The sequence below is a fragment of the Labeo rohita genome, chromosome 18 (assembly GCF_022985175.1).
Source record: "Labeo rohita strain BAU-BD-2019 chromosome 18, IGBB_LRoh.1.0, whole genome shotgun sequence".
NCBI classification, from domain to species: Eukaryota; Metazoa; Chordata; class Actinopteri; order Cypriniformes; family Cyprinidae; genus Labeo; species Labeo rohita.
The window spans coordinates 8,193,073-8,211,929 of record NC_066886.1 but is presented as its reverse complement, the minus strand read 5'-3'; the positions used below and the strand labels follow the sequence as shown (position 1 = coordinate 8,211,929).

Below are 18,857 nucleotides of genomic sequence, written 5' to 3'. Positions count from 1 at the left end.
TAATTTTTTAATTTAGTGTATTTTTTCATTTCATTTTATATGATTTAATTTTATTTACATCAGTCATTTTATTTAAATATTTTTCATAGACATATTATCAAGTTTCACCTTCAAACTCGTGCATTATATGAAATATTTGCCAAGATTGGTTGTTTGATAGATAAATAGATAGATAAATAATAAATAGATAAATAAATATTCATAGATAAAATTTTAATGTTATGAAGTTTCACTGTGCATTATAAGAAGGTCTTGCAAAAAATGAAAAAATAAAAAATATATTTGATTTCATTTTGTTTTTAATTTCATGTATTTTTGTTTAATTTGATATGGTTTAATTTAATTAAATTAATTTATTCAAATATTTTTCATAGATGTATTATCAAGTTTCACCTTCAAACTGGTGCATTATAAGAAATATTTTCCAAAGTTGGTTGTTTGTTTGATAGATAGATAACATTTTACAATTAATTTCAATTTATTATTTAATTAATTTATTTAATTTTTTTCAATTTTACATTTTGACCGAGAGAAAAAAAATCATTGCGTTTCATTGTTCATAACAATTACGTTAATGGCTGGTAAATTTTCTCAGTTCACTCTACATTGCCAGATGTGGCAAAAAGTTAATTCCGGTGCTGTGCTTTAGTCAACCTGCTGTCAAATGTTTCTGGTCTCATGCTGGTCTCAATCATGTCTCTTCACAGAAGTTCCGCGAGTATCTGGAGGGCAGCAATCTCATCACGAAGCTTCAGGCAAAGCATGATCTACTGAAGAGGACCCTCGGTGATGGTATTGTTTGCTTTTCTTTGTTCCTTCCAACATTAGGTCAGCACTTTGAACTGAAGAGACCCAATAATGAAGATACGTTATAACACATTTGAATCATAATCCTCTTGGCCAGTAGAAACTGGCAGGAAGCTGCTTATGACACACTAGTGGGTGGTACAACCTCATATTAACCTCATATTAATTAACTGTGATAGTATGGAGGATTATAATTCCCGCATCACGTATAAATCTGCTCATAATGTTGCCTCTTCATGTTTTGAAGCCTGGGGCATTTCAGTTTTGTGTTGTGAACACTGCAGACTCTGCTGTCAGGGGCCGTTGAGTGAACGCTGCGTGGGTGGGATCAACAAAGCTGTCAGGAACCATGTTCCTTGGCCTAAAATCAGCCGTGTCTGTTTTTGAAAGATTGTAGGCAGTAGTCTGCCTGCTGCATACTGACTTTTCGATTAAATATTTTTTATAGCTAAACGGGTACTTGTAGCTCAAACATAGAAATGTAGAAATTCTCTTCAAAATGTAGCAATGTCCTAAAGGTGTATGTGTGGATGTCCAGTTCCAGACAGATGGCTGGCTGCATGTGCTTTACCAAGCATAAACGAAAGCCTCCCTTGGGCTTCTGAAGAACTGTGTTCTCATATTCTCTCTCACAATCTGTCTCTCACGCAGGTTACCGGCCTGAGTATGCAACTACAAGGTAAAAAAAAAACATTTCTTTGGTTTATTCAGTTTATCCTGTTTGGTAACTTCAGCAGCCCATAAAGTATCAGATATAAAATTAGGTTATGTCTAACTTTTTCTCAGTGATTACAAGCAAGATGTGCTATCTGTCTGCCTGTGGGCGTCTCAATCAGCAAATTCTAGGGAGCATCGGTGCTCACTATGCTCCCTTACCGGAAATAACGTCACATTTCTGAAACATGAAATATAAACCACACAAGCCAACTTGATAAATATAATGACATGCAATAGAACTGAAGTCTGTCTGTCTGTCTGTCTGTTTTTCTGACTGACTGTCCATCCGTCCGTCTGTCTATCTGTCTGTCTTTCTGACTGACTGTCTGTCTGTCTGTCTTTCTGTCTATCTATCTATCTATCTATCTATCTATCTATCTATCTATCTATCTATCTATCTATCTATCTGTCTGTCTTTCTGCCTGTCTGTTTTTCTGCCTGTCTGTCTTTCTGCCTGTCTGTCTGTCTGTCTTCCTTACTGTCTGACTGTCTGTCTTTCTGACTGACTGTCTGTCCGTTTATCTGTCTGTCTGTGTCTATCTGTCTTTCTGACTGTCTGTCTATCTACCTATCGATCGATCGATCTGTCTGTCTGTCTGTCTATCTGTTTTTCTGACTGACTGTCCATGTTTATCTGTCTGTCTATCTGTCTTTCTGACTGTCCGTCTATCTATCTATCTATCGATCAGTCGCTCAATCGATCGGTCTGTCTGTCTGTCTGTCCATCTGTTTTTCTGACTGACCGTCCGTCTGTTTGTCTGTCTGTCTTTCTGACTGACTGTCCGTCTGTCAGTCTATCTATCTATCTATCTATCTATCTATCTATCTGTCTGTCTGTCTGTCTGTCTGTCTGTCTGTTTTGTCATTCTATCTGTCATTCTATTGTTCTGTTTTTCATTTAGGTGTTCTATCAGTCTTTCTATCATTCTTTCTATCTTTCTGTTCTTCGTTCTGTCAGTCAATCTGTCATTCTGTTTGTTCTATCATTCTATCTCTTGTGTCTGTCTACCATTCTCTCATCTTTTTCATTTAGTTGTTCTATCAGTCTTCCTATCATTCACTCTTTCTGTTTCTCTTTTATTCTGTTTTATCATCCTGTCTATCAGTTGTACTATCTATTCATTGATCTGTCTATCATTCCATCTATCAATGTTTTTGTTTGTTCTGTCTATCTGTCATTCTGTTTGTTGTATCATTCAATATCTTGTTCTATCTACCGTTCTCTCTGTCTCATTCCATCTATCTGTAGTTGCATCTATCATTATATCATTCTAGCCGTTGTTCTTTCATTCTTTTGTTAAACTGTATCTGCCATTCTGTCTGGCATATTTATCTGTCTGTCTTTCTATCTCCCGTTCTGTCTGTCATTCTATCAGTCTGTCTGCCAGTGTATTGTTCTGTCTATCAGTTGTTTTGTCGTTCTTTCTGTTTGTCATTCTATTGTTCTGTTTTTCGTTCTGGCATTCTGTTTATCAGACTTTCTATTTATGGTTGTATCATCCTATATTTATAGATTTCCTTTAATAGAAAAGCACTTGTGAGAGAATAGAACTGAATGTTAAAAAGATAAGAGTACATACAGCAATTAGATCCAAAAAAGTAGACCAGCTGCTTATGACTGCTTCCTTCAAAATATATTCATGCTGCAATATTTCCCAGGGATCTTCTCCACAATGCTTTGCACTAATAGTGTGCTTTATATTGAACGTCACAAAAAAATCCTACAGGGCACAGTTTAAAAGCATGTGGAAAAAGCGCTTTTTTGTGTGTGTAAGGGCCAGATTTACTGTATTCTATATACATTGAAGAGTGAACCGACTGATATTAAGTGCTGAGATTTTTAGGTATAACCCCATGTGATCTCTCTGAAACACCAGCTTGGACATCTCTTGCACTCCCACCACCTGCTGTTCCCAGCAGACCTGCCATTTCCATGGCCTTTGATGTGCGGTGGAAGTGAAGTTTATGAACAGGACATTGGCGTGTGCAGATCACTGAACTAGGCACAATGGGAGCTTACTGCTTTCCCTAAATAACCTGAAATCACATGTCTCTCAAACAAAATTGTTTCGATACACTGTACATGTGAAGATATGAGCTCATTAGTGGTGCTTGCTAAAGCTTACAACACATTCAAGATTAAAAGTGTAAACATCTCTTTATAGGCCTCCCAGTCTTCCTCCTAAACCGTTTGGCACACAGAGGCCCAGGCCACGCTCTGTATTTAACGTTAAGCTGTTTAATGGCAATTTGGAGTCATTTGTTAAGGTACTTAGAGCTTTGGGTGCCGTACTACCTGCACTGAATACCGCCGCTTGAAGCCATAATGATCCACGGCTACTTGCTTCTACTTGACTGATCATTATGGCTGGGGAAGGTTTTTAAACAGAGCAGAAACAGAGGTGTGTGTGGGTGTGGGTGTGGGTGTATGTGTGCACATAAAGCGAGATGACGGAGATAAAGTGAGCTTCAGGCATCAACATTCACATAGATGCCTCAGGGAAGAATGAAACCTTCTTAAAGGGGTAGTTCACCTAAAAATCTAAAATTCTCTATCTTGTGTGGTTCCGAACTTGAATTTTTCTCCTCTGTGGAACACAGCAGAATGTTCTAATCTAGAATGTTCACAAAGCTTTTTTTCCATACAATAAGAGTACTGAAGACAGATGTTGTAAAGAGTGCCTTAAAGGAGAACTCCACTTCCAGAACAACAATTTATAAATAATTTACTCACCCCCTTGTCATCCAAACTGTTCATGTCTTTCTTCTCGTAAAGAAATAGTTTTTTGAGGAAAACATTTCAGCATTTTTCTCCATATAATAAACTGATATGGTGCCCCAATTTTGAACTTTTAAAATGCAGTTTAAATGCGGCTTCAAATGATCCCAAATGCGGTTGTAAACGATCCCAGCCGAGAAAGAGTGGTCTTAACTATTGAAACGATCGATTAATTTAATAAAAATAATACAATTTATATACTTTTTAATGCCAAATGCTCGTCTTGTCTTACTCTGCCTGGACTGTTTTTGTTCCTGTTAATGACAGTTAGGGTATGTCGAAAAACTCCCATCTCATGTTCTCCCTCAACTTCAAAATCATCGCTGTTTGATCTTCTTTGCATGTTCACTTTGCAAAGACTGGGTCAGAACTTCTGCAGCGATGTAGGATGATGGACAATGATTTTTGAAGTTGAGGGAGAAAATACGATTTTCGACATAGCCTAACTGTCTTGAGTCAGAATAGACAGTGCAGGGAGAGAAAGGCAAGACAAGCGTTAAGGATCGTTTACAACCGCATTTGGGATTGTTTGAAGCCGCGTTTAAACTGCCTTTTGGAAGTTCAAAATCGGGGCACTGTATCAGTCCATTATATGGAGAAAAATGCAGAAATGTTTTCCTCAAAAAAAAAAAAAAAATTCTTTAGGACTGAAGAAAGAAAGACATGAACATCTTGGATGACAAGGGGGTGAGTACAGTATGTGAATCTATGTTTTGGAAGTGAAATAAATAGCACAAGTCATGTTGACCACTTTTATGGTGCTTTTTTGGCCATATTTAGAGTTCATCACCATCTAACTATATTCCTTTTGTTGTATGTGAAAATAGTGACTTGTATTTGTTTATTTTTTGGTGTGCCATGATAAAAAGAAAGTTAAAAAAGTTTGGAACGACATACGAGAGAGTGAATGCTTTATTTTTGGTGAACTAACCTAATATCTAGCTTTAATTTAAGTTTAGATGCAAAATTTGTGTCAGCACACCCCCTCTTTTTCTCTCTGTGAGGCTGGAGCTAATAATGGTGTCATTGGAAGACTAATAATGATTTTGTAGGCTGTTGTTGGTGGCTTGTAGTGCTGGGACCAAATAACCTTGGGATCGCCTCTTTCTTTCTGTTTTTCTGCTCTCTTACTCTCTGGCTCTCTGTCGTCTCGTTCTGCTGTCCTTCTCTCATAGTCGTGGACGACGGAACTCACACACAAGGCACCAGGTACAGAAACAGTTGACTCGTCCTGATTACCTCAATGCTGCATGTCTGTCTAAGCTTCCAGTAGTTCCAGTCACCTTTGCTTAATCCTAAGGAGGTGTGAACCATGTGCAATGGTGTCTGATTGTCTGAGACCGCATGGATTGACATTTTTATTTAAAAATGAAAATGAGGAAACTAAGAAAAGTTATAAGTAAAAATAAAAGAAAATATGTATAAATATTATTAGAACTTTTCAGTCAGATTGGTTTGCTAACAAATGATCAATATGCAAAACAGACGTTTTTTCACAAGTGGTCTTAGACTTTTGGACCCCAAAGTATGTGTGTCCATGTGCTTGACAAGAGTTCATCCTTTTTGGCTTCAGTGACCCTAATGCACACAATTATGATTTATTGAATTTAATGGAGAGAATATCCCACCAACTTTTTACATTTAATTAAAAAAAAAATTAGTTCACTCCAAAATTAAAATTTCCTGATAATTTACTCACCAATATGTCTTTCTTTCTTCAGTCGGAAAGAAATGTAGGTTTTTGAGGAAAACATTTCAGGATTTTACTTTAAGGGTCCAAATTCATTGCAGCTTCAAGGGGGCTCTACACAATCCCAGCTGAGGAGTTAGGGTTTTATCTAGCAAAACTAAAATATAAAAATATAAAAAGTTCATATACTTTTTAACCACAAATGCTCGTCTTGCACTAACCTGACTTCATGCATTACATAACTATGTTGGAAAAGATCACGTGTTTACAAAGCAGACGTGTTTAAAGTCAAACGCCCTTTACCCAAAAAAGGTAAAACAATGTCGGATGATTTTGAAGTTGGAGGAGAAAATGAGATTTTTTTTTGTCCTGCCCTACCTTTTTAAATCGAGTACACAGACAAAAAACGAACCGTGTGTGACCCTTCCAACGTGATGCATGAAGTCGTAGACACGCATTAGAGCCAATTGTTAAAAAGTACACAATTTTTTTATTTTTATAGAAAATGGCAGATTGTTTTACTAGATAAGACCCTTATTCCTCAGCTGGGATTGTGTAGAGCTCTTTCAAGCTGCAATGAAACTGCAATTTGGACATTCAACCTGCTGATCCCCATTGATGTCAACTATATAGAGAAAAATCCTGGAATGTTTTTCTCAAAAACCTTAATTTCTTTTCGGCTGAAGGAAGAAAGACATGAACATCTTGAATGGCATGGGGTTGAGTAAATTATCAGGAAATTTTGTGAATACAATAAAGTGCAGAGATAGTTTTCCAGCATTCCTTTTCATTTCCATCTGTTTCGATTATCATTAATGAATTTGTATCAGTATTAATAATTAAACATGTTTGCCGCAGTACATTTTGTATTCACCATATTGCACTGATCATAGCTGGGAAATGTAGCGCCTGTGAGGTCTGCTGCCTCTGTTCCTGGCACTCTTACAGTGTACAGACTTGGCACATTCCCTGGGTTAAAAGCAGATAACATTATTTTTAAAAGCTTGTAAGATAGAGCGCTGCCAAGCGCTAAACAAACAGCTCCAACCCCACACAACAGGCAGCCCGACCATCACGATCACGTAGCTGGATTCACTAAAGAATTTCAGTTTTTCCACCGGTGGCATTGGCTCCATTCATGTTCAAGAACCATGTTAGCACGCAGATCTAAGTTGTCATTTTATTTCCTGTCTGAGACAGGATAAGGCACAGAATCGTAGGTGTGCACTTTCAAAAAGGGTCTGTAAAGCTCAAGAAGGATTATCTTCTCATCTCCGACCGCAATGATACATGGTGTGTGGGATATGTTTAGTTGATGTAGAGCTAGACTGATTTTTAAACCCATATACTGATTTACTGCCAATGTTTGTTTTGTTTTAAGGACTCTGGACAAGCAATACCAAGAGTTGTTGAGAGCTGTATTCGATTCATCAACCTGTATGGTAAGTTACAATTGAAGTCAAAAGTTTACATAGACCTTGCAGAATGTGCAAAATGTTAATTATTTTTCCAAAATAAAAGGGATCATACAAAAAGCTTGTTATTTTTTTAAAGTGCAGACCTGAGTAAGATATTTCACATTAAAGATGTTTATATCTGTTCAAAAGTTTACATGCACCTGATTCTTAATACTGTGTTGTTACCTGAATGTTCCACAGCTGTGTTTTTTTTTGTTTAGTGATAGTTGTTTGTGAGTCGTTTGTTTGTCCTGTTGTTCTTCAGAAAAATCCTTCAGGTCTCAAAAATTCTTTGGTTTTGGCTTTTTTGTGTGTTTAAACCCTTTCCGACAATGACTGTATGATTTTGAGATCCATTTTTTTACACTGAGGACAACTGAGGGACTCATATGCACGTATTACAGAAGTTTCAAACACTCACTGATGCTTCAGAAGGAAAAATGGTGCATTAAGAGCCGAGGGTGTAAACTTTTGAACAGAATAAAGATGTCAACATTTTTCCTATTTTGCCTAAATATCATATTTTTTCATTTAGTACTGCCCTTCAGAAGCTACAGAAGATACTTGCATGTTTCCCAGAAGACAGGATAAGTTCATTTTACCCTGATCTTCAAATTTCAAAAGTTTTCAACCCCGGCTCTTAATGTATTGTGTTTCGTTCTGGAGCATCAGTGAGTTTTTGAACCTTCTGTAATAGTTGCATTATTCCCTCAGTTGTCCTCAGTGTGAAAAGATGGATCTCAAAATCATATAGTCATTGTTGGAAAGGGTTCAAATACACAAAAATGCTGAAAAACCAAAGAATTTGTGGGACCTGAAGGATTTTTTTTTGAAGAACAGCGGGCAGTTGAACAGGACAAACAAGGGACTCATGAACAACTATCACTAAACAAAAAAAACACAGCTGTGGATCATTCAGGTAACAACACAGTATTAAGAATCAAGCGTATCTAAACTTTTGAATGGGATCATTTTTATAAATTCAACTATTATTTTTGTCTTGTGGACTATATGTAAACATCCTTTATGTGAAATATCTTATTCAGGTCAGTACTAAATAAAAAATTACATGTATTTTGTATGATCCCTCTTATTTTTGTAAAATAATTAACTTGTTGCAGATTCTGCACGGTGTACAGTATGTAAACTTTTGACCTCAACAGTATATTGTGATGGCCTTGCAACTCAAACCATAAAATACCCATAATTCCTTAAAAACATCACACTATTGTGAGCCGAAAAGCCTAAAGATGAAGTCTTTAAACTTGCCTAATTGAATTGCAACTTGTCCTGAAGTTTGGGACTGACTCGCACCCCTTCTAAATCCGTCCTGTCCCAGTGTAGGCCATGCACGGATTTGTTTTAGATCTATTTTAAGTTTAGTGCATTTAAATTATGTGCTTTCCTGTCAGTGTCAGAGGATGTTCAATCCAAAGAGGTTTTTAATCATATGCCTGTATAAACTATGCGAACGCAGTTGTAGATCCTGTGAGTCTATTGTAATCTTTCAAAGTTGTCCGTGTGTGGCCGTCTTACTGGAACTATAGAGAAGTTTTAATTAATCTTTTCTGACCCTCAGCCAAGCTTTCCATTAAAAGCTAATCCGGACTGACGGATGTTTTTGTACAAGTTGATTGCAGTCTCTCTCCTTCATTCATTATCTTTAATTAGAAAAAGGGAACTTTTTCGCAAGCACAGGGCTTAGCTTTTGAGGTTGGGATTTGAATGTGCTTACTATGGGCCGGCCTTTATTTCCAGCGGATTTAAATGGACATTGGAAGACGTCTTATTTAAGCAGTTATTTCACCGTTTCTCTCTCTCTATTTTTTTTAGGCCTTCAGCATCAAGGAATATTCAGAGTGTCTGGATCTCAAGTTGAAGTCAATGATATCAAGAACTCTTTTGAGAGAGGTAGGTGTTTGTGTGCTTTTAAGTGGTAACAGAATTTCTAAAATAGGTCCGAAAATGCAGTCACAGCTGAATAATAATGAATCTCTTATCTCTGCAATGAGTCATATGAGCCATGAACCTAAATTCACATGATTTAAGGACACTTACTTCCTTGGAAAAACTGCTTGGGCGAGCATGTTTTTGACATTTTTCTTTTTATTTATATAGATCCATAATAGTATTTCTTCCATGTCAAGTTGTCAAAATAACTAGCAAATGCTGATCTTTTAGGGTCTTTTTTTTGTGTACATGTGTTTTAAGTATAAATATCTTGTTCAATTGTTAGGTAATGATCCCTTGACAGACGAAGAGAATAACCACGATATAAACTCCGTTGCGGGAGTATTGAAACTCTACTTTCGAGGTTTGGAGAACCCTCTGTTTCCAAAGGAAAGATTCAATGATCTCATCTCCTGCGTCAGTAAGTGCCTCATTTTTTTTGCTTGCTTTTGACCTGCAGCTGTAAATCTGTCATTGATTCTCAGTGTGAATTAACAGTGCTTTGAACTGTTATCGTGCGCTCTCGCATAAAGCGATCTCAGTCATTTGCCCCCAACAGTGGGACAGTGACTTTCTTCAATGTATGACAAGACGTCCAGTGCCTCAGGCTAACGCTAACAGCCTTACGCACACTCCATTACAGCGCAGTGTGTGTTTCACCGCGGCATGACACATTAGGGCTTCAGCTGGTCCTTCAGCTGGCATGAATGCAACTCTGTGTGCGTTTGAAAGAGTTCAGAAAGCGTGCTTTATCATGATCATAGATGACGCTACACTGCACTGAATGAATGCGGTATGATACCATGATGCTCAGGAGTTTCTGTTGGGTTAATGGGATGTTTGTGATCCAAAGCTCGGAACAAGGAAAAGGGGGGGTGGGGTAAGCTGTGCCACTGCTGATGCTAAGTTGTCCTCTAATCAAAGAACAGTATATGGCCGATTGACATTTTTAATCAAAATATGAACACGCTAAATGAGTTAAAAAACTATGAACATGCAGTAAATGAGTCATGAATGTAAACCAAATATTAAAATACTAAATGAAATATGAATAAAATTATTTATACTAAAAAATATATTTTAAAATTGTGTTATATAAAAATATAAAAAATAAATATTTACAGAATCTTAATGATCAATTCAGAATCATAAATCGATCAAAATCATAAATTGATTGAAGTTTGTTTACACATATAAATACAAATATACACATATGTGTGTGTATGTGTGTATATAATAATATATAAGTTATATTTCATGTAAATAAATACATTTGACAGCACTAATACATATATTAAATATATTTCTATATATCTATATATTTATATCTATCTATCTATCTATCTATCTATATCTATATATATATATATATATATATATATATATATGTTTTTAATTAAAAAAAATCATGTTTTTTCATTGTGCATTTCAATTAATCTGTCAAACTGCAGTTGAGTTATTTTGATTAAGTAAAAATAACAAAAAAATACAGCTAACTGACAATAAAACAAAATAAAAGCATGATAACATAATAAAAAACATGTTTTTTGGACATTTTAAAGTGTTGCAAATAAACACTTCATATATATATATATATATATATATATATATATATATATATATATATATATATATACATATATATACATACATATATATATATATATATATATATATATATATATATATATATATTTTGATTATAATGTAAATCATAAATACATATAAAAGATTTTTAAATATATAAATGGGAGTATTTATATATGCATGTAAATATACTCTGTACACACACATATGAAAACACCAACTTTTATTTTGGATGCGATTAATCGATTTAACAGCACTAATATATATTTGTTTATTTGTTTATAATATAAATCATATAAATATGAAATATTCTAAGATGTATAAATGTATGTGTGTATTGATACACATAAATATACACTGTACACACACACACATGAAAACACCAACATTTTGATGCAAACTTTTACATGCAATTAATTGTGATTAATCGATTCGACTGCACTAATATATATATATATATATATATATATATATATTTCTTTGTTTATAATATAAATCCTAAATAAATATGAAATATTCTTTTTATATATAATTTATATTATATAAATGTATGTGTGTATTTATTTATACATGTAAATAGATACCACACACACACGGATAGATAGATTGATAGATAGATATAGATATGTAGATGTATAGATATTAGTTGTTGAACCACTGGCACAGTTTACCCTGAAGCTTTCGACAAGCTTAAGCCCAGAGGTACAATTTAATTTAATAATTATAAGCCTAATAATTCACAGGGTTTAATGCAATTAGCATTTTTAGACCTGGATACATTTACTTTGACATGTACAAAAATTCTTTTGAAATGCAAAAAAGGTTTTTAGCATAAAAATATCACTTGTAGCTTTATACGACAGGCCTTTCTAAATATTTGGCCATATGTCAAAATAATCTGGCCACAGAGTTCGCTAGATTGAGGGCTCCTGAGCTTGCATGTGTGGGTTGGGTGGGTTTTGTTTGTCTGTGCTTGTGGAGCAATGTCAAGGCATGTGTTCGTACATACCCGACCAACGTGCGGCCCTGTGCCTGTGACACTCTGTAGAGTGTGACTAATGGGGATTCCCTGCTGTTTACATTTACACACGACTAACCCCTTCCCAGCATACCACACACTCCCTCCAACGCACACGGCCTGTCCTGTTCTCTGTCCCCGGCAGATCTATATATAGACTGTCAGAGTTGTGCATTCACCGCGCTGTGGGAGATTAGTTTGAATTGCGTTTCTGCAGACATGTTCCTTGTCTGTGGTGAGTCTTGACAGTGTCTTAAAATTGCTTCTCTTGTTTAGGATCGTGCTCAAGTAAGTTGAATAACATGAGCAGCATATTCCCAAAAGCCCAGATCTTTTTTTAATGGTGACATGGCTATTTTAAGCTGCTTCCAGAGGATGAATCGGGGATCTGGGTGCACTAAAGTAGCTGTGGATGAGAGCAGGTCACAGCAGTTTTTAATTCTGTTCTACAGAGGCTGATTTTGCTTTTATAAGTACTGTGTGTGTCTCAGCCATCCCATGGGATGCGATGAGGTCAAGATGTAGCTGTTAATGTGAAGCTGTGTTTAGAATGAGCTAGTGCAGTATGCACTTTATATTTTTAAAAACAGTATGTGCAACACCGTGCAAACATTTCAGATAGTGCTATGCAGAAGTAACTGCTTAAACCAGTGAGTCACATCCAGTTGTTGACTTTCTAATGCAGTTTTTTTGGTAGAAATCTTTTGGTAGTCAGATCAAATATTGAGATTACAGCTGATCAGTTCAGTCATCATACTAGTGTTGCCATGTAATAGTTGAATAGTATGCTTTCAAACACAGTTTGAGAGCGCTTCACTAAGGAGACCGCGAAGATCCGTAATGGAATTCCAGAGAGGACAGGAAGTGAGTTATAATGGCTCCAAAGAGAAAACCCCAGTGAAAACTGTGTGCATTCCTGCAGGATAGCCGCAGGAATACTCAAACACATTTCTGGGATGCCAGTCTTCTGGATTAAGTTTTAAGCTCCTTTAAAAAGAGGAGTTGAATAGTTTTTAGACTTCACCTCTTTTAATGCTCTGGTAATCAGCTTCATTAAGTCCGGGGTGAGGGCTGGCACACCCGACAGTTTAATTTAAATGAACACAAGTGAATTGCCTTGTTTTGTTTTGTTTTTTAATTCACTTTAAATGCAGCCAAAAATGAAAATTCTGTCATTAATTACTCACCCTCGTGTAGTTTCAAGTATGTAAGACCTTTGTTCATCTTCGGAGCACAAATTAAGATATTTTTGATTAAATTTGAGAGCTTTCTGATCCTGCATAGACAGCAGTGCATCTACCACGTCCAAGGCCTAGAAAGGTTGTAAAGATAGTTAAAATAGTCCATGTGACATCAGTGGTTCGACCGTAATGTTATAAAGCTCGAGAATGCTTTTTGTTGTGTAAAAAAAACAAAATAACAACTGTATTCAACAATTTCCTCTCTTCCATGTCAGTCTTTGACGTGCGTTCACAGAAGTACCACGACGCATGCGCCAGGGCAACATTTTTCTAATTTTCTTTTAGTTTTTTAAGCGTAAGTTTTCCAAGTTTTTGTACATTTTTTTTTTTTTTTTTTTCCTTACTAAAAATTTAAAATTTTGTGAGATTTCAACAATTTTGTGCGTTCACTAGAGTACCACAACGCATGCACCAGGGCAACATTTCTAATTTTCTTTTAGTTTTTTTAATTTTAAGTATTCCATCTAATATTTGTATTTTATTTTATGTATTTTTTAATTAATTATTTCATTTTTATTTTTCGTACTAAAAATTATTTCAGTTTCGTGCAATTTCAACTTTGTGCATTCACGAGAGTACCATGACACATTTTACTTTTTACTTTTACTTTTTTAAGTTTAAGTTTTCCATCTAAAATTTTATTTTATTTTATTTTTTTAGCGCCAGGGCAACATTTCTAATTTTCTTTTAGTTTTTTAGTTTTTCAATTTTAAGTATTCCATCTAATATTTGTATTTTATTTTATATATATATTTTTTTATTATTTCATTTTGTTTTTTCGTACTAAAAAATATTTAAATTTCATGCGATTTCAACTGTTTTGTGTGTTCACGACAGTACCATGACGTATGCGCCAAGGCAACATTTCTAATTTTCTTTTAGTTTTTTCATTTTAGGTATTCCATCTAATATTTGTATTTTCATTTTTTTTTATTATTATTATTATTTTATTTTTATTTTTTCTTACAAAAAATTATTTCAGGTTCATGCAATTTCAACTTTTTTGTGCATTCACGAGAGTACCACGACGCATGCACCAAGGCAACATTTCTAACTTTCTTATAGTTTTTTTTAAATTTAAGTTTTCCATCTAATATTTTTATTTGATTTGATTTTACCTATTTTTATATTATCTATTTTTTCTTTTATTCGATAGTTTTGGTTAACGGTAACACTACAACAAGTGAGCGTTGGCTATTGGAAGAGTCCATTTGCAACATGACAAGGTTGGCGCAGAGTTTAACTCTCTGCGATCCAAAGTTATTTTTTCCCACGTATAATGAGCTCAGCCTTGTAACTCCATGAATAGCGCTGCAGTGATGTGGTTATCAGTGAATTAACACATTCAGATGGAGGCATGTCATTAGGCTGTTAAGTGCCTTGGATGACAACAGCGGCCTGAATAATCATTTCTGAATGTCATGGCAGGACGAGTACGTTTCCAGGGCTCCTACACTTGTTGTCATGTCGTGTTAAACCAAATAAGGCTTGTAAATAAATTCATAGGCTCTGAGTGGGAGACTTGCAGAATCCTGTGAGATATATTTACCTGATTTCTCTCTTTTCTCTTTTTTTTGTAGGAATAGACAATCTGTATGAGAGAGCGCTGTACATTCGAAAGATCCTTCTGACTGTACCCAGATCAGTGCTCGTGGTCATGCGATATCTGTTCGCCTTCCTCAACCAGTAAGTCTAAATGTCTCACAGACACACAGAAAGCTTTAAAAATGCATGAAGTGACATCTGAAATGCTGATGATTTAATGCGCTACTTGACTGAGAGTTACATAATCACTTCTCTTGCTGGTTGTCAGTTGCCTAAATGGCTTGTTTGTTCTTCTTGCAGCTTGTCCCAGTACAGCGATGAAAATATGATGGACCCCTATAACCTAGCCATCTGCTTCGGCCCCACCCTCATGCCCACTCCAGAAACTCAGGACCAGGTTTCTTGCCAGGCCCATGTCAATGAGGTCATCAAAACCATCATCATCCACCACGAGACCATCTTCCCCGACGCGAAGGAGCTTGACGGCCCCATGTACGAGAAGTGTATGGCAGGCGGAGACTATTGGTGAGTGCTGGTGATGATGGTTTTAATTATTTATTGATAACTGTCTGGGCAACTGCATTTAGGTGGGTGAAGGAAGTGTTTGTAATAATAATAGGATTGCGCAACCTAAAGGATGAGATGCAGACGGTGTTTGAGCTTAATGTTTTAGACTATTATATTTTTGAGGATTAGTGGTGGTATCCGGACATCCATGGCGTGACTCGAGTGAAATAAAGGAAATTATTAGTCACTGCAATAGTGAGTCAGTTATTTTGTTAGTACAGTTTTAGGGTGTGACCTCTTTGTTTTCAAGATCATCTGATCTAGTTGATATAGAAGACGAGCATAAATCCTTACAAAAGATTTAGAAGAAAAGTAATACAGGTCAAAAATGCATAGGGATAGTCATCCAAATAACGGAAATTCTGTCATCATTAATCACTGTCCAACGTAACTGCATTATTATTTATATTCTGTTATCTTATTTGTACATGTTTGGAATTAGCTTTTATTTATTCATTTTGTATATTTTCAGTTTTCGTTTAATTTTAGTTCAAGTTTTAGTTATTGTGTAATGTGCTTTGTCATTTTTATTCATTTTTCATTTATTCATTTTTATTTATTTCAATTAGTTTTAGTAATTTGAACGTTTCAACTTAGGATTAAAATAGTTTTAAACCAAGCACCATTTATTTTTTGTTTTGTTTTGTTTTGTTTTGTTTTGTTTTGTTTTGTTTTGTTTTGTTTTGTTTTATTTTATTTTTTGTTTTGTTTTTTGTTTTGTTTTGTTTTGTTTTGTTTTTTGTTTTATGTAGTTTTGTTTCCAAAAATTGAATATTTTTAGTTTTAAAAACACTGTCACTCTCATATCATTTCGAACTAAGCTCCATTTATTGAAATTTTATTAAATTTTTTTAATTATTTTTTTTCCCCAAAAATTTAATATTCTTAGTTTTAACACTGTCACTCTCATTTCATTTCAAACCATTTTGACATTTTATTTATTTATTTTTTTCACTGTCGCTCTCATATGGTTTATAGCACCATTTATTTTATTTTATTTTAGTTTTATTTTGTTTTATTTCATTTTATTATTGTATTGCCAAAAAAAATAATTTTCTAAGTTTTAAAAACAGTCACTGTCATTTTTTTCAAACCAGGCACCATTTTTTAATTTATTTTATTTTTTTATTTTATTATTTCCAAAAATTTAATATTCTTAGTTTTAAAAACACTGTCACTCTCATTTTGTTTTAAACCAAGCACCATTTATTGTATTTTTATGTTATTTTATTTTATTTTATTTTATTTTATTTGCTAAATTTTAAAATTCTTAGTTTTAAAAACACTCTCACTCTCATATTGTTTCAAACTAAGCAACATTTATTTTATTTATTTATTTATTTCTATTTTATTTTATTTTATTTTATTTTCAAAAATGAAATATCCTTAGTTTTAAAAACACTGTCAATCTCGCTTAGTTTCAAACCAAGCACCTATTTTGTTTTATTTTATTTTATTTATTTTATTTTTTTAAAAATAAGTAGTTTTAGTTTTAAAAACACTGTCAGTCTTATATTGTTTTAAACCTGTATGACTGTTTTTTTACATAGAAGTTAAAATAGAAGATATTTTGAAAAAAGGTGTCTGGATTTGTCAGGATTTTTTTCTCATGGTGAAAGTTGTTTTTGGCCCAGCTGACTTTTATTGTATAAACAATGTGTTCCGCAAACATTTTTTACATTTAACATTTTCATTTTTCAGATGAATTATCCCTTTAAATAAACTTGGTGTGGAAAGTGTGTGATAGAATCTATCATCGAATCTATAAATTAGTTGTAAATTTTTGTCATAAAAATGGCTTTGTATTTCTCATTCTTTCTCTGTGAAGATATACCAGGCTCAAGGCCAAAGGTTTGTTTTTAAAGCACACTGAATATCACAGGTATGTGTGTCTGGATCTAAAGAGTGACAGGCCCAGCTGCATCTGAGCTGTGTTTGAATTCAGTGTGGGTAATTATGTGAAAAGATGAGGTGCAGATAGTGAGCTCTTTAATAGAGGTGGGACATTTTTTTAGAGGCCGGAAAGGGTTCAGAGATCTTCAACTAGGTGAGACAGACTGAAACCATCTTGATAATTGCCACCATTAAGTTACGGAAAGATCGGCAGCCAAACCAACACTTATTTCTCTGTAAAATTCACATAGATGAGAAAAGGAAAGAGACATTTTCTGCCAACTCCACAGCTGTGTGTATGTGTTGGCTAGTCTCAAAGAGGCTCCCACAAGTCTTCATCCCCCAAACTGAAGCAAAACACCTGCCACTGCAAGTGTCTGTACTTGAGCATTTCAGATATTGCATCCACCCTTCTTAAACTTGCCGAAGCCAGTTCTCATATTTTTCCGCTTTGGGTAGTGTGGCATGCGGGAGTGGCAGTGCTGTGTTTGAAATGGCTTTACTGTGTGTCAGAGGTAATCTGCAAGGATGTGAAGGGCATTAGTGCCAGTCTCAGTAACCACGCTGTGCCTCTGACAGAATCCCAATCACCCTGACCGACTCCTCCTGAATACTAATCACAGCCTCTGTACTTTTTGCTTGATGCTGAGTTTTACTCTGGCTCTGACTTAACCCTGTGTATGCATTTACTTATGTAGGGAATAATACATACACTACCATTCAAAAGTTTGAAGTCTTTAAGAGGTCTTTTAAACTCTTATTTCATCAAAAATACAGTACAAATTGTAAAATTGTTAGGTATTTTTACAATTTCAAATAACCATTGTGTTTTAATTTATTTTTTTAAAGTAAGCTGAAATTTTAGCAGCGATTAATTCCATCTTCAGAAATCATTCTAATATGCCGTTTGGTGATTAAGAAACATTTCTTATTATTATCAGTGTTGAAAATAGTTGAGCTGCTAAATATTTTTGTGGGAACCCTGATAATTTTTATAGGATTCTTTGATTAATACAATGTAATGGGTCCTTTAATTTCTTTAAAAAAAAAAAAAAAAAAAAAGAAAGAAAGAAAGAAAATAAATAAATTGTAGTGCATTTGCATCTTTCGATGTAGAAAACCAATCAAAAGTTTGGTCAAAATCATGTAGTGACATGACATTTGACAGGAGACAGGACAGTGATTTTTTTTAATGTTTCTATTTGAATTACTATTTTATTTAAATTAGTTTAGAAATTTTAATGCTTCAACTTAAGCTTTAAAAACTAAAAAAATTAGAAATGGTCCCTTGGCAATGAACTAAACTTTTTTTTTAACTTTTATTTTATTTTATTTTATTTTATTTTATTTTATTTTATTTTATTTTATTTTATTTTATTTTATTATTATTATTTTTTTATCATCAAAAATGTATTTAAAAAAAAAAAAAAAAAAAAAAAAAACACTGTTACTCTCATATTGTTTTAAACCAAGCACCATTTTTCATGTATTTTATTTTATTTATTTTTATTATTTTATTTCCAAAAATTAAATATTCTTTTACCGTTTATTTATTATTTTTTTTTATTTTATTTTATTATTAAAAAAGTGGAATAGTTTTAGTTTT

The 18,857-nt window shown here is 34.2% G+C and overlaps 1 protein-coding gene across 3 annotated transcripts in view; it reads left to right on the top strand.

Annotated features, from left to right (window-relative positions):
• srgap1a (SLIT-ROBO Rho GTPase activating protein 1a) overlaps positions 1-18,857 on the top strand; it is a 121,711-nt gene that overhangs the window by 80,774 nt on the left and 22,080 nt on the right. For 2 of the 3 annotated variants that reach the window (XM_051134592.1, XM_051134594.1), the window contains exons 10-17: positions 708-792; positions 1,459-1,486; positions 3,690-3,792; positions 7,375-7,435; positions 9,284-9,361; positions 9,687-9,821; positions 14,827-14,932; positions 15,092-15,316. In XM_051134592.1, coding sequence (XP_050990549.1) covers positions 708-792; positions 1,459-1,486; positions 3,690-3,792; positions 7,375-7,435; positions 9,284-9,361; positions 9,687-9,821; positions 14,827-14,932; positions 15,092-15,316 — 821 coding nt within the window. Of the gene's footprint in view, positions 1-707; positions 793-1,458; positions 1,487-3,689; positions 3,793-5,478; positions 5,513-7,374; positions 7,436-9,283; positions 9,362-9,686; positions 9,822-14,826; positions 14,933-15,091; positions 15,317-18,857 lie in introns of all 3 variants that reach the window. The other variant, XM_051134593.1, reaches the window with a different exon arrangement.